The 24315-nt window shown below is 30.5% G+C and overlaps 1 protein-coding gene across 1 annotated transcript in view; it reads left to right on the top strand.

Moving 5' to 3' along the window:
• Positions 1–1918: 1918 nt before the first annotated feature.
• Positions 1919–24315, top strand: part of LOC148282169 (diuretic hormone receptor-like) — a 66172-nt gene continuing 43775 nt past the window's right edge. Inside the window, exons 1-5 of the mRNA XM_088225530.1 lie at positions 1919–1928; positions 3136–3334; positions 14505–14598; positions 16959–17052; positions 20754–20834. Of these exons, the coding sequence (XP_088081656.1) occupies positions 1919–1928; positions 3136–3334; positions 14505–14598; positions 16959–17052; positions 20754–20834 (478 nt within the window). The remainder of the gene's footprint in view (positions 1929–3135; positions 3335–14504; positions 14599–16958; positions 17053–20753; positions 20835–24315) is intronic.

Below are 24315 nucleotides of genomic sequence, written 5' to 3' on the forward strand. Positions count from 1 at the left end.
TCCGGAAGTGACCAAACTGGGGGGTTTCCGGCTACCCGGTAAGTACTGCGAGAAGTAGCGCTAGTGTAGAGGTATACAATAAAAGTTTGTGGGATGAAACTATTAATACAATTTTCACAAAGAGATTATAAAATTATTTGTTGGAAAAACGATATGATTTCGTATTATAGTTCTCCAATAATATTATTAATAATTTATTATGATTATTGTCAAACGTAGGAAATTGTATAAGTAATACTTACTTACTTAGATACTCAGCCTTCTTCTTAAGTCCAGTGTTGAACAAAGATATCCCATTTGAACCTCCACAATTCCCTGTCAGCTGCCACTCTTTACCACTTTGGACCTGCAACTCTTCTGATGTCGTCGGACCATCTGATCGAGGACTTCTCTACGCTTTTGCGTCCTGTTCTCGTCCTCCGGTCCATCAATTTTTTGCCCATCTATCGTCTGACATCCAAAAACTTTCACTAATACATCGATTTGTCTTACAATCACTGAGCTATATAAATAATACAGATGTTCAAAAATCAAAATTTAAAATATTACTTTGTCCCGATATAGACATCTACCGAAGTTCTACAAATCACAACAGAAAACTGTTTAAACTGTCTTAAATTTTTTAAATGACCATATAAGTCTTTCTTGTATATTCTCACATAAAGAATTGAACAAGTTAAACAAGTATTTTGTTAAATGTCCTCGGCTCGAGTAACCTCAGTAAGGAAACATTATTTTCATTTAAATTGTAACAATAGAGAGGAAAAACATTTTTGAGAGAGCCAATTATAGGTCATAAGCCCTGTAAATACCTAGACTTCCATATATAAATAAATAAATTGGAATCCCCTTCTCAAAAATGCTTTCTCTCTCTATTGCAATAAATTTAAATACAAATAACTACCTAGGCAGGAAATCCAGCAAGTCTGGAAACATGTCAACATTTTCAAAAAAATGTTGTTTTATTTTTATAATTTTTTATTGTTTATAATGTTTAAAAAAATAAAAAATAAATAAAGGCTGAATAGTGAATACTCAGTGTAAATTAATCACATAAATAGCTAATTTTTTGCATTTGTGGCTTCTAAATAAAAATATGTTATATTATATTTGCAAAGGGTGGGGCGGAGCTAGTTGAGCATAGGAGCAAGTTGAGAAATGAAATATTAAAAAAACAATACATCTCACGATAGCACTCGAAGAAGAATTCATTGCGCGACCGTTAGTTGCCGCATGAATAACTATTGAGGTGCATGGACGCTTTCTTTATTTTGAGACTACTCATTTTTCTCCTAGACTCGTACAAAAACAGCCACCTACACACAAAAATGTGTTGATGTTTTACGTATTTATTGTTCTTTTGATTAAAAAGAGCCATTTGATTACTATTTGACACACCTAGCGGTTTTTAAAAACCTTACATTCGTTTCCCAGTTGAACAAATATGTTAAACTTTAATGATAATGAACTCTGAATTTTTATTTTTGATCTCATAATAAGTCATTTACATCAAATCAACGTTTTATGGTATACCTTAAAATAAATAATTTTCACTGCATTTAGTAATAATATCTAAAGATTAAAAGTAATAATGTTTGTATGCTTTTGATTTTATTTTGTTGTGAAAACAATGTTTTTTTTCTAAATGTTATTAAAAATTTGTATATAAACACTTACCGACTTTTCTATGTCTACCGGTTTTGAGACGTACCCGTCTCTTCATCAGGACACCAAATAAACCAACATGCAAACCAACGTGCAAAACCTACCATACACCTTCACCATAGTTGTTGCACAAAAATATAAAACCAACACGACACGCATTTTAATAAGCACATGCACTGATTAGAACGAACATGCACTGATTAAATTATGAAAATATTCTTTTGTTTGAGAATTAATGAAAAAAGTAGAGGGCATGGAGGGAGGTAATATTAGTACCGGAGCTTAAATTATATATTTGATTATAAGCTGTAGTTTTATCACTACTAAGCCCATTCATTCTGATGCTCAACTGTACCTATACTTTTGCTCAACTTACCCCTCCCATGAGGCAGGTTGAGAAAATAAGTTTCTCAAGCTTGTGACAGTATCTTCGTAACAAGAACTGAAATCGTTTTATTTTCTCAAGACCTTTAAAGCAAGGTAAATTATTTATCTAGAATTGTAGGAATCATGTTAATATGATACACCGCTTAAGATTTATGACAGATTATATTAAAAAAAATGGGCAACTTGCCCCACCCTTCTCCATGTCATAAACAAGTTAACATTTAATTATCCTTATGTAAAATAATTCCGCTCAACACAGGTTTTTACCTCAAGAGCTGAAATACGTTCAACCCAATAACACTGTTTTTTCAAAATTTTAAATAAATAAATATAATCTGCCACCGACTGGTCGTAAACCCTGTAAATTCCTTAACTTCTACATTTAACTTTCTCATTTTTTTTTTCGTCTCTGTCGTAATATGTAAATATATATACAGAACATAAAAATTAATATGTCATGAAAAAAATCTTGAAAACAATAAAATATTAGGATTTAAAAATAAATCATTAGGTATATAATATTGTGTTACTTACTTAAGTTAGTCTTCAATGCAAAATATAAAATGAAAAATATTTACAGGTTACATTATAAGTATTAAAAAGATCTTTCAAAATATATTTTTTTAATAAGAACGTGTTTTGGCAATTTATCTGCTGGCATCAACCTCTAACCTTCGGCGACAAATTTCCTTAAGAATAGCAGCCTTTTAACCTTTTTCAACAATGTTTGAGTATGTCCAAATGCTTGCAGACTGGCTGGACCCTCTCCCTAGGGAGTTGTTTATATTTAAATCCACTTCAACTCTGTTGAAGTAGATTTAAATAACCTTTTTAGTATGAGGCTCTTACATTTTCATGGTTCTGGCATTATGTCATGTATTTTTTGTCTAATGTAAAAGCATTGTCTTTGTGCTAAAAAATTCCAACCATTTGTCAAGAAATCAAATTACTATTGTAATTCCCAGTCTCATAATTATGAAAAAATTATGATTGTGCGTCTCTGTTAGGATAAAACCTTAGTTCAAATGCACATAAATATTTTTAAAAACCATTTGATTTATTTTGCGTTATCTCTTTTTTCAGAAAATGCATCCCGTTACTGTTCTCCTAACGGGGTGTGGGATAATTATACGGACTACAGCCGCTGTAAAGAGAAGGCTGACCTCCCATCATCAGGAGACAGTGGAACCACCACTGAGTTGACGAGCCACCTTTACCTGGCCGGGTACAGCGTAAGCCTAGCGGCGTTGTTGCTTGCGGTCAGCGTCTTTTTATACTTCAAGTAAGTATTTTGAAACGAAGATTTACTCGATGTAATAATAAAAAGGTCTCGGCATATATTTGACTGATGACCTATAGTTGGGTTTTTCAATTTTTATATTTAATTGTTACAGTAAAAATCTTGAAAGTTTATTTAAAAAATCATAAATAAGTTCAAAAAAATAAATAGTAACTTTCATAACAATTATGGAATTCAATTTAGTTAGCCAATTCGAAAAAAATCAATCATAAACTTTTTTTTTCTTCATTTGTGCATGTTGTGTTCACACATAATTGATGAATAATTTCTAAACATAACAAATTGTGATTATTTTACCAATGTCGTAGGTATGTAATGTTTATTGTTTGTTAACCATGACAAATCAAATAAAAATAAAAGATACGATTAATAAAATTTATCAAAGGAAATTAATACCTCCAAAATTCATAACTTATCTCAGCCCATCTTAAAGATTCGCTTATCATTTTTTTTTTTTTAATGATGCTTAACTTAACTAAATGATTATACATATTAAGGCATAAAAACCTCAAAAGTATCCCCGTTATTGGGGAAACTCAAAATTTAAATTTAAAAAATCAACGAGCAATACAAAAAAACTAGGACAAACTTGATAAATAAACAAACTTGAGACTATCACTGCTTCTCACTTCTGTTCAATGTACTTCATAGTCCTAACGCTCTTATATACCTGCGTAAAAAATTTCAACGCTTATCAGTTCATTGTTTACCTCTTCGTTCTAATTCTCAAGGCACTCTCTTAATACCCATCCCCAATTTCTCTTTCCTCTCTAACTTATAGTGTCCATGCGGGTCGACTACGGAATCATCTCCCATCCACCATCAAAGATGTTACTACATTATCTCTGTTTAAATCACGTCTGAAGAAATATCTCCTTTCTCTTCCCTCCTTTTTTCATTTTTCTCATGAAGTAAAAGTTTTTATTTAAGGTAATTTGTAAAAAAATACGTTTATTTATATTTTTTTGTATCTTTAGATTTTTAATCTTTATTTTCTATTGAATATGTTATGTAACTTGAATTATAAAAATTCAATTAATATTTTTTTGATTGGTTGGAAGAAATTGCCATTTGACAATAAGCCCGCCAATGTACAAATAACATTTGTACAAAAAGTTAAATAAATATATATATATACAAAGGCAGGACTAAATGAATTGATATTGATGCTTGTCTTCAGTGGGGAAAAGCAATAAAGAGAGAGGAAAAGAAGAGATTCAGGAAGAGAAAGATGATGTTCCTTTACATGCGATTTAAACAGAGCTACCGTAGAAACATGTTTGATAGTGGATGGGAGACGATTCCACGATCAAGCTTCATGCACACTATATGAGTTAGAGCAGAAGGAGGAACTGTAGATGAGAATTAGAAGGGTGCTTTGAGAATAAGAACGAAGATATATATCTGAATGCATGTACAAGATTTGTAATCTCGTTTGATTTCACAATTTCAGCCCTTAAGTTACAACACCACGTCAGTCATTTTAGCTGGCACTCTCGCCTTCTCCCTTGCCAATTCTATGTCCCTTAGTTCCGCTGAATAAATTTGGAATCTCGTCACCGACGCCTTCCAGAATGGCGGAAGCCCGCACGCGTGAAGAGACCACAAGTTGAAGCTCTCCTGAGGCATCCGCATTACGTGTTCAAGCCAGGTCCACCGCCACACCCTCAAAGGGCTTGTCATAAAAGACTGCTCCGTATTTTATTTTTTTTTAATTTCGTCGCTGAAATGTCAGCATGTTTGTACATTATTATGTTTGTATTTTCAGAATTATGTTGTATTTGGTACTCTTTTAGTATCCTCAATGGATCAATTACCTTTTTATATCCGTTTCATATCCCCCCTTGTGTAACAAGTAATATACATAACGCTAGTGTAACAGCTTGCCGTGGAGTCGATACGAGATACAATTTAAAGCCTCGTAGTTGCAGGGTCGTATCTACATTTTCAGCATTTTATAATAAAAATATAAAGTTGATTCCAGTAGCTCAATCACAAGTAACTATCGACGTGCTAATAAGCGACGTGATAACAATTTCTCACTATGTTTGTTTATCGTATTCGAGATTACAATGGAACATCTGTGAACACCTAATATTAAATGTCAAAATATTTATGTTTCGCGACGTACAATCCTGCTGCGCAATCACACATTTGAATTTCACCGGTGTAAGTATGGAAAATATTCAAAAACTGCCATTTTAATTTATGTATTTACTATTTATTCAGCCGGTGGTTGGCAAGCCAAATGTCAATAAAGGAGTTGCCATAGTAATTGTAATTTAATCTTCACTTTTTTGTATTAAATGAAATTTTAGAAATGATTGTATTATTTAATGAAATAGATTAAAGCAGCTTGTATTCTGAAACCCAGTGCGTGTTCAAAGTAACAAAGCAATAGTTTCTTCACTATTAGGGAAAAAGAGCATTTTTTTTATTTATTAAATCAACTTTATAGAATTCATAAGTTAAGTATACCTTGATAAAGAAGCTTGTATAGATTTGAAACAGTCGGTAGAAAAAATAAAAAATAAGGGGTTAAAAACATAATTGTTTTATTTATTTTATAATAATAAATAACCACAAAGTTAGTGACTGGTAAATTAAATTTATGAAATAATTTTATTTATTGCTGCTTGCTTGATACCAAATGGTTTGAAATATAATATCTTGTAGAACGTTACCTCATATTTTACTAATTTTGTGATTTTGTCAAAAAGCTGCCCTTTTGCTTAAGACAGGCGCCGTGGCGCAGTTGGTTAGACGGCCAACTGTGAAACTGGCGTCGCGGGTTCGATTCCCGCCAGTTGCAAAAAAAAAACCAAAGAAAGATTTTTTTATTAATTGGTCTGAGTGTTGTGGTGTATTTTTAATTACCTTCTTTTATATCCTCTTTATCCCAACTGCTGATAAGCTTCAAAATAGAGGCTTAGCGGGTTGGGTTATTCCTTTTTTTTTTAAAATTGTAGTGTAGTATTTGCACAAAAATGTAAAACTAACGTGCTGATGGAATACTTGCTATTAGAAGTTTATACAAAAGTGCATGGAAAGTTTTTCAAATCACGTTTTTATAATCGAAATATTTTAATTACCTCTAAGAAAAAAAAATGCTTACAAGGTGGTTTAGTGAGTTTTTTTTTTGTTTTTAATTAAGAATGTTTATATTTTCGTGATAAAAAATATATTTTTTTACGTATTGATTTCAGTTGTTATTCCTCTGTGACAGTAAACCTCAGAATTCACCTACCTTCAAACGTAATCTATTTTGCTCCTGAAAAGGAGGTCAGGTGACTTCTCAAAGCCTCATAACAATGCTAGCAGTCTGTAGATAGTATCGATTACGGTCTTGAGTTGCCTACCCTATCAAACACTTAAATGGAGAAAAAAAACGATAACATGAGATTAATTCAGACGGTTTGTGGTTCGGTGGTAGTGTCACGCGCTCCTCCACACATTTTTTTCTGTATTTTTAACACGGTTATTTATGACTGATAGGAAATGGCACAAAAATTTAACAATTTGAATCATTCAAACATGTTTAAATAAGAACTGCAATAAAATGATAGAAAGCCCAATAAAATATCTTCTCTAAAATGTTCTTAATCTCTGTTGTAATATTTAATAGTTATATTATAGCAAATTATTTTACCAAATTTCAAAAGTGACACTTTCACACTTCCAGAAGTCAAACTAGAGGAGTGGTCATGGGGTCTATCACAAACTCTGAATTTGGGCAAAGAAATTTCAGGTTTCTGGGCCCCAAAATATTTCATATTTTACCGAACATTGTAAAACCATGATTCAAATTAAAAAAATTGTAAAAAATTGGTTACTGTGTTTAGGCCGAGAAAAATAGGAAAATTTACTCAAAATGCATTCTTAAATAATAAAAGGTATTTCATTTTAGTTTATTTTATTTGGGAAATCAACAGTTCTACATACATATTTATAGTAAACAAACAGATATAGTGTATAAACTAATAACAGATTCCCACAAAGTTAGTAAAGAAAGTATATTACATATTAAATAAATACATATAAGTTCATATATATAAAATGTTATTTTCATGTACTTATGTTATTTAATTTGATATTGTTTAACTGTTTAGTAAATTAACTAGTAGGTAGTAATGTAATTGTTTATTTTTGCATTGAAATGTCTGCCTTAAAACAGGTTGTACCTAGTTAGGCAGACTAGACATGATCCAGAGAAATATATTACCTTAGTGTGTATGCAGTAGATAAAGTAATTGTTATTTTGTTAATAAACTGTGATTATTATTATTATTATTATATGATTTGATTACATTCAAAATGGAATGTCAAGTAGACAAAAGTAAACATTTTGTGACACCTATTTCGATTTTAATAATACATCATTTTTTTCTCTACATTTGGAAAAAAATGGACACAATTCAGGTTAACACGTAATATTATAATGTACTCATATTGGGCCTTACTTATAAACTGATTTAAAATTAACCCTAGGCATAGTGGTAGAATAAATATGGTATTCCTATCCTTAGTATTTCCATTATTTAGTAGTAAGTGTATTGGTATTAAAACTTTGAGTAATTGTCCATTCAATAGCATTGTTTGAATGGACTTATTTATTTGGCGTTCGTAAATATGCTATGACGCTTTCAATATTTATATTAGGATTTATGATACTTTTACTGAAATACCAAAATACATTGATTGGAATATACGCTATTAATATTCATGACAATTTTATTTGTTTTTTGGTGGTATTTATTGAATACAACTAAATAGTAAATATTGTTTCAATCATCAGAAGCAATAAATGTATTTAATAACACAATTAATACATATCAACATTATCGGAAAACAATGATATTTTCTGAACGAAAAACAAAACAATATTTTTTTTTAAAAGAGGGTAGAAATAATAAATATGACGCTTTTAATCAACATGACGTGTAGAGTTTCATAAATAATTTTATTACAGTTGAGTTTGTCCAAATGTTCGTAGACAAAAGACTGGATTTCACCCCCTCGGGAGTCATTAAGATTAACAAATTACAACAAGGATGGAGAAAACCTTAAATAAGGGAATATAAAATGACAGGTCATAAGCCCTGTTAATGCCTAGACTTCCATATTCCCTTATTTCAGGTATTCTTTATCGCTGTTGTAATTTATTAAAATAATTTTAGTTAGAAAAATATTTCAACAATGTTTTATGTTCATCCAATTTTCGTAGACAATAAATCGATTTAACCTTTTAGGGAGTTGTGAAGATCAACTTATTTGAGATGGAGAACATTAAAAAAAAAACAGAATATGGGTTGAATTTTTTTCCTCCTTTTTCACAGTAGTAGCTGCTTGATTGAAGAATAATCTACCGAATAATGTTAGAAACGATCATTATTTATTTACATTTAAATCAAGATTGAAATGTCACTATCTAAATTTTTTAGTTGTTCTTTTCTCCTACTTCTTTCCCTCCTGACCTCTCTCTACTCTTCTTAGTATAGTGTAAATGTTTAGTTAATTTTTGTTTCAAATTTTGAATAAAATTACAAGATTCTGTATAGGATATGTCCATGTAGTTGAAATTTTCTCAGACTGAACGGTTTGTATAAGTAGGAATAAATTTCCTTAAGGCAATTAGCCCGCCTTTATATGTTTATAAATTGTTTGATGCATATGTGAGTTTTGGTATTTAATGGGCTTATAACCTGTCATAGACTGGTTTAGCCCTATGATCCATGAACATAGATTCAGTAGATTAAATGAACTTTTTATTATTGAATTATGTTATTTATGGCTCGAAAACTATTACGTAGTTTTGTAGTTTTTTTTTATGAAAAGTTGGCTCCGTGGTGTAATAATCAGTGCGTTTTCCTATCATGCAATAGTTTTCGGGTTCGATTCCTGGGATAGTTGAAATGAATCATTTATATCAAGGGGTGTTTTTACACTTGAATATTTCATAGTCCCCTAGACTGGTACCTGAAGTGTATGATATGTCATCTTATCTTAGTGTTACAAAAATGATTAAAATACACTACAATTGGTGAATTGATGCAGTGCCCTATGCACTATTTATTGCGGAAAGGGAATGATGTTAAGTAAAAATTAATGATGATGATGTATCTAAAAAAAAGTAGCGTTACAAATTTGTACCGTCGGGGAATATAATTATTAAAATTGGTTGTTTTTTCAATACCACATATTTACAAAATTATATAAATAACAAAAAACAATATTATAAGCAAACAAAGAACATAATAAGTAATTTTTTGTTATAATTACTTAAGAATGGCTAAAACTACTCAAAAACGTCCAAATATTTACCGACAGTGATTAGTTACATTAAATTCACCATCATCATTCCCTTTCCGCACCTAATAGTGCATAGGGCACTGCATTGGTACACCAATCTCAGCGTATCTTGGTCATTTTTGCTACATGAAGGTAAGAGTATCAGTTTTACGCTTCAGGCACCAGTCTAGGGACGTTAAAATATTTAATAGTAAAAACACGTTTTAAAATAAATATTTTATGTCAACCATGTCGGGAGTCGAACCCAAGACCTCCTGCATTGTAGTCAAACGCACTGACCACTACACAACGAGGCCAATACAGTTTTATAGTTAGATAGAGTATCATCTGAAAATGTATGGATTTAATAACAATGCTTTAGTTTGAATTATGTATGCCTATATACCTATATAGAATATGTCAGGATTTGTTCTGCGTACTGCCAGGGTTTTTGAAAACACCCGCGTACTGAGAACTCTTTACAACTTCTTGGTGCGAAGTAGACTCGAGAGTGGCTCGATGATTTGGGGGCCACTTGAACTGAAGTACTCTCTTATGACAGAGAAAATAAAAAAAAAAGTTTCTTACATATCTCTAAATGAGAGAGTGCGGTATTATCCTTGGCTCTACTCGACCGAGTTTCTCCAGGGTATGCTTATGTACGGACTGTGAAATATTCCAGAGTAAAAACACTCTTTTAAATAATATTTCACATCAACCATGTCGGGAATCAAACCCGAGGCTTCTTGCATGGTAGACAAATGCTCTGACCATTACGCCACGAGGCCGACTATTGTTTATAAGTAAGAGTTTAACTAGTTGTTTAATTTATTTTTTTGTACAACCAGTTAAAATATTTATTAAATTTATTAAAATATTTATAAATTTTACATTACGTTACACGTATTTTTTTAAATTTAATTACAAGCCTTATTTATTTATTTATTAACGGACATTGTCCATGTATACAATTAATAAGGTTTAAATGGAATGTCAAGTAGATCTAACATGTGAGCCTTTTTGACACCTCCTTCTGTTTGCGTTCAATCGAGGGAACAAAAGAGAAATTAAATAAGAAGAATACGTTTTTGACTAAGTTGTTTTCATTTTTTTTTTGTTATGTACTCTTGTTCATTGTCATCGTGTCCTTTATTTAGGAAAAAACGGACACAACTTATTGTCGTATATCTGAAAACCTTTTGCCTTTTGATATATTTTTTTTTTTTTTTTTTTTATATATGAAGTTGCATTATTCAATACCTTGCTTGCAATGTACAAGGTTAATATACACTTCAAAGCGACAGCCATTAACTTGTTTACTTAAAAATATTTAATTTACTGAAAAACTTTATTTCGTCACTTTATAAAAGGATCAGTAAGATGTCCCGGCTGTGACCTGTTTCAAGAGGTAAGGACAGAAAACTCGTCAGAAGAAGGCGGACCGTTGCCATTTGTCAACAGATCCTCCGATCCACCTGAACAGTGTTCGGCATTTGGTGTCCTGCTATCATTGATACCTTTTATTGCCTTCACTATATCTGTCATGTATAATGATACCTCTCTTGACAAGTCCCTGTGACTAATCACTACATGCACGTCGTGTAAATCCTCATTTAGACTTCTGCATCGCGCCTCCAGTTGCATTCTCTGCAGACTAAAAAAGGGGCAATGCATCAATAGATGGGAGACATCTTGGAGAGTAACATCATCGCATGGGCAAGTGTTGATCTCAGATATTTTGAATCTGTGTAAATAACTCATAAATCCGCCATGTCCTGTCAGGATTTGTGTGAGTTCGTATCCTGCACGCTGCAGTTTCCTAAATTCAAAAGCATGGTAAATAGATGGAAAAAACATTTTTGTTACCTTTCCTGTGGGTTCTGCTAAATAGCGATCATTCCAGAGCTGTAAAGTTCTGCTTCTTATTTTTCTCTTAGCAAAACTTATTGGGAAGTCAGCAAAATCAGGAACTGTTTTTTTTAATGTTGCTTCCCGAGCCTTTTCGTCAGCTCTTTCATTGCCAATTATTCCGCAGTGTCCTCGAATCCAGCCAATGTACACATTTTGCGATCGATTTTTTAATATCTGGATATCAGTTCGTATACTCATGACCATTGGGTTCACCGAATTACGATCCGCAATCGCGTGAATACATGATTTACAGTCTGTCAAAATCGTTATATGTTTCCATCTATTAGGCGGTTTTTTTAAAGCGTAAGCTATAGATTCTCTAATAGCGTATATTTCAGCCTGAAATACTGAGCAAAAGTGATCGAGTTTAAACTTCCTGGCAGGCAGTTCTCTTACGCCATCGTAGGGTACAAATGCTGCACCTACTTTGCCATTTAAAAGACTGCCATCAGTGAAGATCCTCAATTCGTTCTCTTTCATGTCAGGCAGCGTTTGGTCATTGAATCCATAGTCTATCTGGTATCGCTCCGCGGGATGAGGAAGGGAGAAAAAAATTCCGGTTCCCTGATAAAACCTGTCAGTTGGCAAGTCTTGCAGAGTGAGACTCTTCTTGACCTCATAAGCTTCTGCAAGCTCCTTGATTCTAAGGTCGAGTGGCATGAAGCCGCTAAGAACCTGAGCAGACACCAAGGAGATTGTTCTATAGCCCTTGCAAGACCTGATGGCAATTTGTCTCTGAATGGAGTCCAATTTCTTCCTGTTATATTTTTTATTTACCGCATCTACCCACACACTTGAAGCATATGTAATCAGGGGCTCGACCGCTCCTACGTACATTTGCTGCATTACCTCCGGTGATGCACCCCATGTTGGTTTAGCGGCCTGAACAAGTTTGTTTGTAATAGCCGCAGCTTTTTTACAAACATTGTCAATATGTTTAGACCAATTCAGGTGGCGGTCTATGGTTATACCTAAAACTTTAAAATGATCGACGAATTCCAACCGGACTCCATTCATGTGGATGATGGGCTGCTGGTCTTTTCTTCTAGAAATGAACATTGCATTTGTTTTTTCTTCAGCAAAATTTAGTTTGGCTTTTAATCCCCATTTTGTTATAATCTCTAGAGCATCTTCCGTTTTCTTTACGAGTTCATTTATTTTGTCTTCTACAACTATTAATAGGAGGTCATCTGCAAATGCAGTCAGTTCGACTCCACGGCCTAAATCCTTCTGAAGGACATCATCTACAATGTAGTTCCAAAAACTTGGTCCACATGAGGATCCCTGAACACACCCCTTGGTCGTGATTTTCTCAAGTGCAGCATCAAAGTGTGACAATTTAACTCTTCTTTGGTGATGGCCTTTTGATATATTTACGACCAACCCCTTTAAGTGCCATCAGCCACACCGTGATCATTTATACGGTATCAAACTCATGATATTTTGATCTTTGGCTTGACATTTTTATTTTCGCCAAGGGTTATTTATTTGTCGTAGTCTATACCCATTTGCTAATTTATATCTAGAGTCTTTACGTGTTTGATAATTTACCTATCTTAATGCTCTCACCTGCAAGGGGCGGGTGTCCCGAGGGATAATATTGTCTGTCTAAAGATTGGCTATTTAGATGCACCTTGCGATGCTCCAATCTGAACTCTTCCTAAATTAACATACCATCATCCCCTCCATTTGCTGAAAATGTACGCTTTATAATGGCATACATTGATTCCGGGAGGACACATTCAAGATTAGATTCCTACTTAGTACGTCGTGACTACGACGAATTATAATTTTAACTAATATTAATTATATGTAACAGTAAACCAACGAGTGTAGTTGGAGACATCATTGTTGTTTTCTGAAAGTAAATCAAATAAAGTAATTCACTATTTTCGACCCTGTTTTATTGACGACTGAACGGCGATTTAATTACTCTACAAAGTGCTACTCAACATCCCACGGCACATAACATTATGTTAACATCCAATAACTAGGAAATATTAATGATCTCACTGTACTGTATAAAATTGTAAACTCTCTTTTTGACGCACCAAAAATACTAGAATTCATTAATTTTAGAGTACCTGCTGTCAACACTAGGAGTACTTTATTGTTTCATTGCTCCAGTACTTCTTCCAACCAACAAAACAATTCATTGATACCGAGACTGCATAGGTTAGGTAACACTTATGGAACGGCTGCAGACATTCTGTCCAATTCTTTACTATCTTATAAGTCCACAATATCAAGTTCATTTGTAGCTGCTTGTCAAACTATTATTGACAATTCAATTCGATAATTAAAAAAATACTTACTTGTTTGTGTTTATTTTTATTACCATATACTTGTTTTTTTATTTTTTACTATTATATTAAATTGCATTATAGTATTGGCAAATACGCATTTCATAGAAACATATTTTTATTTCTTATTTTTTCTTGATAATATATGCTTGCTTGTTTATTAATTTAACTTAAAAATGTCTTTCTTGCTTACCGTAACACTCGATTTATTGTTTGCTTTACAGAATTTATTTCACAAGCTTATATCTTTGCATTTTTTGTTTATATGCTTACTGTTTTTTCTTGCATACCTTTGTTATTATTGTTTTTTTTTTTAACTTTGTAAAACTTTTTATTATATCCTTTTTAACTAATTTTACATATTTTTCTGTATATTCTGTGTTTATTATTTACTATGTTAGCATATATTCCATTTTTATTATTTGTAAATGCCTTTTGGGCGTTAATGAACAAAATAAATATGTAGTATTTTCCATACCACAAGAAGAATTAAATGGAAGGCTGAATACACTTAAATCGTCTTTTATTTTATTAATTTTAAATTAAAATATATAATCTTCCATAATCCATTCCTTAATACGTTCTTCTCCCTCTCTGTTGATATTATAAATATTTGTCTATTATTAAGTGCTATTTTCTGTTTGTTTCAGAGATCTGCGATGTCTCCGCAATACAATTCATACAAATTTAATGTGCACCTACATACTGTTTGGATTTATTTGGATACTGAACCTAACACTTCAGGCAAGTATTGTTTCTAAAAGAACATTTTTTACTAAATATTATTAAATGTTTCTTAATAATCACTGACAGACTTTCCAATGTCAACCGGTTTCAAGACGTACCCGTCTTTTCGTCAGGACACCATTTAAACCAACATGCAAAACCCACTATACACCTTTATTGTTATATACAAATATATTAAAACATTTAGTGAAACGTTTGACCACAAAGTCAATGCTTTAAATATTAACTATATATTTACATTTTTTTGCGAGGAATTGGTTTTCATAAACACAAATGTAATTTTGTGAAACAACTCCCGAACAAATTAAACAAACCACAGTTATTAATGTCACATAATTAAAAATTTATGTTAACACGGACAACATTTCCCTTTACAATATAATTAATTACTAGTTACTTTTTAAAAAGCCCGCAGGGAATTAGAAACACGTTTAATAATGAGAAATAATTTCCTGAAAACTTTTTTATTCATATGAATCTATCACCTTTCAACCGTTTACTATTTCCAATTCTTGAAACTTGACCAACGAAACAGTTTTAAATTTAGAAACATATTATTCAAAACACAACATAGATATTTAAAATTACATATTTTAAAGCGTAACTTATTATTCTGTTTATGAGAGTAAAAAAATCATTATAACTTCCATTTCAAGTAAGGCATTTTCGATTTTCTATTTATACATGGTTTGAATATTACACTCGCACGCGTGCTGGCCCACTATAGAAAATGAAAGTATGGAGAAAACTAGCGACATTTATTGTTAAAATGAGAAAAAATCTAAATAACATGTTAATGCATATTTATTTAATTTAAGTGATACAAATTAAAGATAAATTCCAAAATTTTCTTTATATCTGATTTTCAATTATTATTAAATCGAATATATTTTTTACAATCCTGTGAGTGATAATAAACAAACAACCTTAAGGCAGAATGGTGAATGTTACAAAGCCTGTCAAGTGATCACTTAACCCAGCCGATGACAAATCGTAAGCTCTGTAAATGCCTAAACCTTCATATTCTCAACAGCAGCATATGTGTTAAAAATACGTAAACTTACTAAAAGTATAACCTCTCTTTTTCGCTTTTCTATACATACATGGTTTGAATATAACATTCGCATGCGTGCTGGCTCACTCAAGAGAATGAAAGTATGGATAAAACTAGCGACCATTACCTACTACTAATTATCTTTTGTAAATACTCTCCTTGGACATAAACTATTATGCTAAAAGTAAAAATATTTTAATATTTGTACAATATAATATTTTTGCCATATGTGTGTTTTTTAAAATTATTTTTTGTGTTTCTTATCCTATATTTATGGTGATAGTATTATTATTATTATTTTTATTATTTAAATCTTAAAGTAGGGCACACATATCATACATATTGTTATGTGTGTTCTAATAATAACATTGCAAATATATTTAATTTATAAATGGTTTATCACATATGTCTTGACCATTACTTTAAATTTTGATATGTTTTTTTCTTCATAAATATTTTTTTCCATTTCGTAATACTTTTTAATTGCTTTAAATAAAATTGAATTTTGTGACTTTGCCTTTTTCCTAAATGGAAGTCTAATTTTGTTCTTTTCTCTAGTATTGTGATCGTGTTCATGCTGGTTCCGATCAATTTTTTTCCAAAATTCTGTTTTTTTATTAGAGTTTATAATTTTATGAACAAATATCGTTGTATTGTAAAATATTCTTTGTTTATATGTTAATAATTTCATTTCATTTACCATCGACTTTACCCTCGTATATTTGTTTTTTTTCAAAATGATTCTAAAGGCTTTATTTTGTAATACAGTTAGTTTATCTATGTTTTCTTTGTTTGATAAAAATAAAATGCTACTACAGTAGTTAACGTGTGGTTCAATAATTGCTTTGTAAATAGTTTTGCAGGAGTCCTTATCAATAAATCTTCTGATAGTATACTCATGTGTCTGTGTCAACTAATTGCTCATCCCATCTCAACACAGGACTTTCAGCCCCATGGATTGTGGACTAATGTCTTAAATAATGTGCAATAAACATATGTGTGTAAATAAATAAATTAATAAATAAAATAAATAATAACATTGGTTATTTCGTGGTATGACATTCTACAATTCTTTTTTTATAACTATGTATAAACCACCGAATTTTGGAGACAAATTAAAATATTATGGACAAATGTTTGACAGTTCTGCAGTATCTGATAGCTTCTTTAAAAAAATATCTAGCTTTATCAATACAGATCGGATAGTACACGTGGGTACTGTTGAATTATGAATAAAGGATTTTAAATCTAAAAATGTTGTAAGTTTATGGGTTATAATATGATACTTACGTTTGTATTACAGATGTCAGTGCAGAGAGATGACGTGTCCTGTTTGGTTCTTATTGTCTTCTTCCATTATTTCTACTTGACAAACTTCTTCTGGATGCTGGTAGAAGGTACGTGATTCATTCTTTACTTGACATTTTATTAACTCTTTCATAAAAATACATTTATCTTTATTGCATTCTGGAAAGGAAGATGTGTGTTTTCTTTGAAAGAATTCAATTGTTTTAGAAAAGAAAGATTTAATAAACATGCTGGAATCGAAAAGATAAATCTGAGAATTTCTTTATCACGTCAATACACAAAGTCAATCTACTTACAGCCAATTTCTTAGCAAAAATCAAATTTATATAGTTTAAATGGGCGAAATAGATGTCTTATTTTTTTTACACGCTAGAAATTTTGTTCATTTTGACAAAAACGCAACAATAAGGTAATATCACAATTCAGGTGTGGTATAATTTGTTTTGTGTGGTTATGATAATTGTATAGAATGATTATTTTACCAATGTGGTGGGAGGGCGAGAATTAGCGGGGAGCGAAGCCCTAGGGCTTCTACGATATTATTGAGCGAATTGGACTGTATTTAATTAATGTTTTTCATATGTTATCATGTGGCCAAAATCAAGTTGCAAAGTCTAAATTTTTAAAATGCTTGAGGGCAATTATTATTAAATTACACATGAGAAAAAAATTTACTTTTTTTAATTCTTAATGACAAATAGATTTTATGCTGACGTTTAGTTCAAAATCCGTTATTCCTGTTCGCGCAAGAATAATAGGAACCCGAATTGAAACCACGATAAAAGATGTGAAATAACTTTAATAATTAAGTCTAGTAAGTCTGCTAAGTCTCTATTATTATAATATATATAATTATAATATTAATTAATCGACGTTTCGTCGCAGACTAGCGGTTTTTTTTATTTCCAACACCCGCTTCCAGACAACTTACCAGCTTGGTCAAATGATAATGAGAAAGGTCAAGATTTTTTTATTTGTTAAGTTTTTATGTTTCGCGTTGTAGGATGTACGATTTGTTTTAAGTTTTGTATTTCTGAAATTAATCAGCGTGTGACGTCGGCTCGTCGTGGACTATAAGTTAGCCGGAATTCATCCACAACTCTCTTATCATTGGTTGATTTATTTAAACAAGTGACGTCGTTACAAGGAGTTCATTTAAAAAAAAAAAATTTTCGTACATTTTCATGAAACTTTGCCGTATAATATAATGTTTATTTTTTACCGCGCTAAAGAAAATATTTTTCATATCCAATTTCCCGGAGGGCTAAAGTTTATCATTCAAGATACGCGCGGAAGGCTTAACTTTCGCTTCAATGCAAATGCATTCGCGCAAAACATATTTAAGCGCCAAAAATATATAGAAAACTTTAGATCATATTTCCCTTAGTGAAAAATGTTTTATCGTTTAAACGAAGGATTAAAATTACCAAACGAAATATTTTCGTAAAAAAAATCTAAATGGCAAATATTTTAAGTTAAATAACAAGTCTGAAGTCAAGAAAAAAAGTGTTTTCGACAGGGAAAATCAAACTAACTAAATTACTAGATTTTCGTAAGATCAGAAAAATGCGATACAAAACCAAAATATTATTTTAAAAACCAAAAATTTAACAAACAGAAAATCTGCGTCGATAAAAGTCCTAAGTTTCATGTTTAAAAACTGTAAATGAACAAAAAAAACAATGTAGGTATCTAAGCGACGACAAAAATTATCATAGAAGCTTGAGAGTAAAATTAATCGACGCGGATCTTTTGATTCCAATGATCACGTTACTAAATATCGGCCAAAATATTGTTTGGTATTTTTTTCTTTCCAGCCACAATATATTGTTAATATAAAGGTAGGTATTAAATAGAAAAAAAAATAATTTTAGATAAATAACTCGTTATTATTATGTAAAACAGTATGTGAAGTAAATTGTTGGTTAAAGTTATTTTGGCTATTAGCCATTCACATTAAATGGTAAAAAATCAAAAACGTGTTTATTTTTTGTAATTAAAATAACTCTTTTGCAAAGAAATGTGTCGTATTTTTTTTATTCTGACAGTTTTCTTATTAAAAAATAAAAGATTGATTTATTGCGTAGTATTCGCTTGAAATGTGTCAAATTAAATAATCTTAGTGTCAAACTGACAAATATTTCCAGCAATTTCAGAAAAACGTATTAATTTTGATAGCCGTCTGTCAAAAGTTTTGAGGTGGTAACCTTTTGTTGATCAAGTAAAATTATTGCCCTCCGCTTTAAGTGAGTAAATTTTATTGGAATATCTTTGTAATGCTTTGTTTTGGGAAAATCTTAAATATTAAGCTTCGCATTTGATTGCAAAAGATACAAATAGGAGAAATACTTGTCAAATAATTGAAATCACACTTTCCATTAAGTAATAAACATTTAAACTCTTTTATATGTCGACTTTTGTGAAATTTGTAAAGTAGCTACTAAAACAAGCCAACTAAAGGCCTTGTAAATCCACTTCCATATTCTCCTTCTTCTTCTAATTAAACAAATTGTACTGTCAACAACACGATATATCAAAATCTTTATTGTATAAATCTTTAAATATTTTATCCGTTGGAGCTTAATTGTGGTCCAAGATGGTTTCTCAGCATGCGTCTCTATCTGAATATAGAAATAATTTGGAGCATGTATAATATACTCGGCTAACTCGTGTAGATTCAATAATAAATACGGAAAAAGAACACTAGAGTACAATTTACCAAATATGTATAATACGCTCCCAATAAATAAAAAAAAATTAAAAACGTATCGGACTCAAGAGACAGACGTATGCTGAAAATCTGGCTTTTAAAACGTGGTTTATTACATTGAAATTTTTTTGTGTTTTTCTTTTTTATTGTGAAAAATGCATATTTTTCTGCATGTAACATATACTCAATGCATATGGGAATACATTTTTTTTCCATGGTAATAAGAGTTTTTATAATATGTTTTAAAATTTAAGAAATAAGATTTTATACTCGTATATATATTAGAAATTCATTATAAGCACTTGATGAAAAACTGCATTTTATGCATTTCAGTAGGACTTGATAATTTGTAATTAATGTGATTGATAAAAATATATATGTATTTTTTTAATAATAAATTTAATAAAAGGTTCATGTTTTTTTAAAATTCTATACATATCTACTTTTACACATCTAGTAAATGTTATCACTGTAACTGTACAAAAAAGAGACTAACTCTTGTGCTTGGAGAGTGACTTACACTTTTGTAGTTGTTTATTTATAAGAGTTTGTATAATTTTAAATACGAGTACATCTCATTCTCATGAAAAAAGTAAAAACATAAGATTTATAAAGAAAAAAACATAAAACAATAATACATTTATACTAATAAAAATTAAATGTAGTTTTTACACGTGTTCAAAAAAATTCTTTAGATTTACTTTAAATTTATTTGTTTTTATACTATTTTTAATAGTTTTTAGTTCATTAAGAAGATTATAATTATTTTTTACACCTTTGAATATAAAGCTATTTTGTCCATGACTGAATTTAGGAATTTTAATATTTTGTTGGTATCGGAGTGATAAATAAATATCCATCTTAAAAATGTTTTTCTTCAGTGTTGCAACAAATTCAGATCTAAATGACTCCCTCTAAATCTAGCATGTCTACAAACATTTTGACATATTGAAAACGTTGTTTTCTTTTTTGGCTTAGTTTGGTAATCAATTAACAAATACTCATTTTTTTTAAAACCACTGAACTTCCACATTGCATTATTTTTTATTATAAATTATAATTTTGTGTCTCTTTTTTTAGGACTTTACCTGTATATGCTCGTGGTCAAAACATTTACAGGAGAAAATATCAAGCTACGTGTTTACGCTTCAATTGGATGGGGTAAGTTACTTATAATCATCACCATCATCAAACTCGTCCGCACCCTTCGTGCAAAGGGCACTTCATTGAAACACAAAATACAGCGCATATTGCTTACATTTTATATGAATGCCAGGCAATCAGACTAACGCTTAAAATGCAAGTCCAGGGACAGTGAAATATTGGTTTCAAAACCACGCCTTAAAAAAAATTTACAATACAGTTTATTTAAATCAGTACTAGTGAATAATTTTTGAAATTATTTTTCTCATTGGCATTTCTTATGTTTTGGATATGTTATTGTGTGCACATATTTATTATTTTATTTATGTGAGTATATATGTTTTATTATAACAATTGTTTAAAGCGTTTATTACGTGGCGTGTTTTCTAATAAATTAAATAAATATATTACCTCCCGTATCTGATGGTACATAGGCTACTACATTAAAAAACCAAATGCAGCATATCTCGAGCATCTGTTATATGCGCTAGTCCAGAAACAGAGAAATATTGCAGTTTAGAATTGTTTTAACATATCTGTCTGCTTCAAATCCATAAAGACAAAATACAAAGTGCAGTTTCAATGTCACGTTAAACGTAAGCATGAGACCTAAAACAATTGGTCACATCTTACGAAAGAATATTTTTCATTAAAGAAATGAACAAAAAAAAATTTTCAGCCAGGAACACATCAGATTTAAGAAAGAAATTATTAAAAAAAAATATTATCATAATTTTTTTTAAATTACCACTTGATAACACTGTATATTTTTTTGTACTTATAATTAGAAATCAAACACTGATTTGAGTCTACTGAACACTTTATTTTATTTTTACAAATATAAACATATAAAAATAAAAACTTCGTGACAATTGCTTTGCCTTATTAGGGCATTTTCAAACGAATGTGAAGATTATTTGGATTGAATGTCCTTATATAGTTATATAATTCAAGGTACTTAAGTAAAAAAAATAATAATCTTATGAACGAAGTTTTTATTTTCATATGTTTATATTTGTAAAAATAAAATAATGTGTTCAGTAGACTCAAATCAGGGTTTGATTTCTAATTATAAGTTTAAATATGGAGTTCTACAAAATAAACACCAGATCAATCAAAATATTTTTTTGTAGTTTATATTTAAAATATAAAATATTTATTCACCAAATTAAAAAACATATTTTCGTGAGACGTCACTCCCCTTTATCTACACAAAAAATTTAATTGGAAACGTTTATGGTATAATGGAAACGTTAATGGTATATTATATATATTAAATCTGAATATTGAAAAAAAAAATGATCCTGCCTGTGGCTCAAATTCGAGGGTTAAGGGGGTCAAAATAGGTGGGGGAGGCCTCCAGCAAAATGGTGGGTAATGAGTAAGTAAGCATGAGTTTTGTCAGCGCTGATTTTCATGCAGACCAGTGCAATATAAGTCCGCAATAATGAATAAACAAAAAGCGTGTTTATGTTCATTTCTGTTTGATGGAGAACATTAATATATTGTTAGCATATTAGTTCGCAATCATATGCATCAGTAGAGCTGGTAAATTCGCTCTGTAATTAGTCGATAATTGATCACATTAGAATGGAGACAATAATAAAAACAATTTAGAAATAAAAAAAAATCATTGAGAAGGCAAGGATTACAATCTGTCATTTATTTTTTAATTTGACACTTTATATACATATACAATAAATATACATATAAGGGCGGGCATATTGCCTTAAGGAAATTTCTTCCAACCTACCCAAACCGTTCAGTTTGAGAAAATTATAAATACATGGACATATTGAATCTTTCAATTTTATACAAAAATTAAAAGCAAAGATTAAGAAAATTAAATATAAACATAAAAAAAAATAACACTATACTATGAAGAGAGGAAAGGGGATGGGAAGGAAAGAAGAAGGATAAATGAACAATTTAAATATTTAGATAGTGACATTTCAATCTTGACTTAAATGTAAATAAAGAAGGGGCGTCTCTAACATCGGTGGGTAGATTATTCCATAATCGAGCGGCTACTACTGTGAAAGAAGAGGCAGAAAAATTAGAGCTATGACAGGGTATTAAAAGGGTTCTCTCGTTACTAGAACGAAGAGATAGTCCGTGTTGTGAAAAAAGTTGGATGAGCTCTCTCAGATAAACAGGCGAAGTGGGATTATTTAAAATATTGTGAAGAAGTGATAGAATGTGAATGTTTCTTCTATGCCTGATACTGTACTTATTTGCTGGTTCAAGTTATTTCTTTACACACTATATAATAATCACCATGCTTTCTCTGTTTTAAACGTCCATATTTTTTCAATCTTCCATCTATTGATAAAAAGTAGTAAATTAAAAAAAAACTTTTTTTGATTGACTTGAAAACTTGGAGAGTCTTATGATTTTCCTAAATATTGAACATCTGATTTGTAAAAATCTATATTTATGTTGATAAGATTATAGCTGTAAACGCCGTTTTCAATATCTGGTGAAATAACTATCCATTTTAATAGACTCCCTAGCGCGTTTAATGCAGTGTATTCAAATATTTATGTTTAAATATTTGTAAACAATATCAATTTAAACTTTTTATATTAAAATTATACTTTTTTGATAATGGATGTCGTTAGTTTTCTCTATTCTTTTATTTTCTAAAATATTTATAATTTAAAATTTCACACATGAATATGAAGAATGGTAAATATTACACAGCTTATAAAATAATCACATAACTCAGCCAATGACAAATTATAACCTCTGTAAATGCCTCAACTGCTACATTCTGTTGAAAAAATCTAATATGTATTTTATTTTATCTTGGTTAATTTTTTAAAATAGTCTATCTTCTCTTATTTACAATCTTTTTGTTAATTAGCTCATATTCTCACATAATTTAAAATAATTTTCCGTGAACTGTGCATATAAATCATAAGTCCTTAATCTTAACGCTCAGAAGTTAAACCTTTCAACCAACCGGAACTGTTAAATGAATTCTGGTTATTGCTATCATAAACTTCAACCATTTTGACAAGTAGGTAAAAAGAACAGATAAATTATATCGTTAAATAAATCTGTTTATATGATTGCCAAAAGAATTTCAAGAACTTTTTGCGATTTAGAAAATGAAGAGTAGAAATGACATTTTATTTTGTGGATTGATGAAATTTTTATTGTTTATTCTATATAAAATTTGCGTTATTAAAATAAATAGTATTGTTTTTCCGATCAGTATTTTCAGTATGTTGAAATGTTTGTAAATAAGATTTCGATTAATTCCTATCGGAAGTTTGACAGATATTTCAAGAGAGAGGAAGAACTCAGTGCTTCAACAAACAACGTCTACGCGGTTACTGTCTGTTACTTTATCTATTCATCGTGTAACGAATACACTTTGACCCTCAACATTTTCTCTTCTTTCCACTTTCATCTGGGTTGGAGCTCCCATCATATCCTCAAACATCCTAAACTATCAAGAGTCGCGATAAATGCTATCCTCAAGCATAAATCC

Source organism: Micrasema longulum, unplaced genomic scaffold (genome assembly GCF_059751315.1).
Source record: "Micrasema longulum isolate JH-2025_06_02 unplaced genomic scaffold, ASM5975131v1 h1tg000369l, whole genome shotgun sequence".
NCBI lineage: Eukaryota > Metazoa > Arthropoda > Insecta > Trichoptera > Brachycentridae > Micrasema > Micrasema longulum.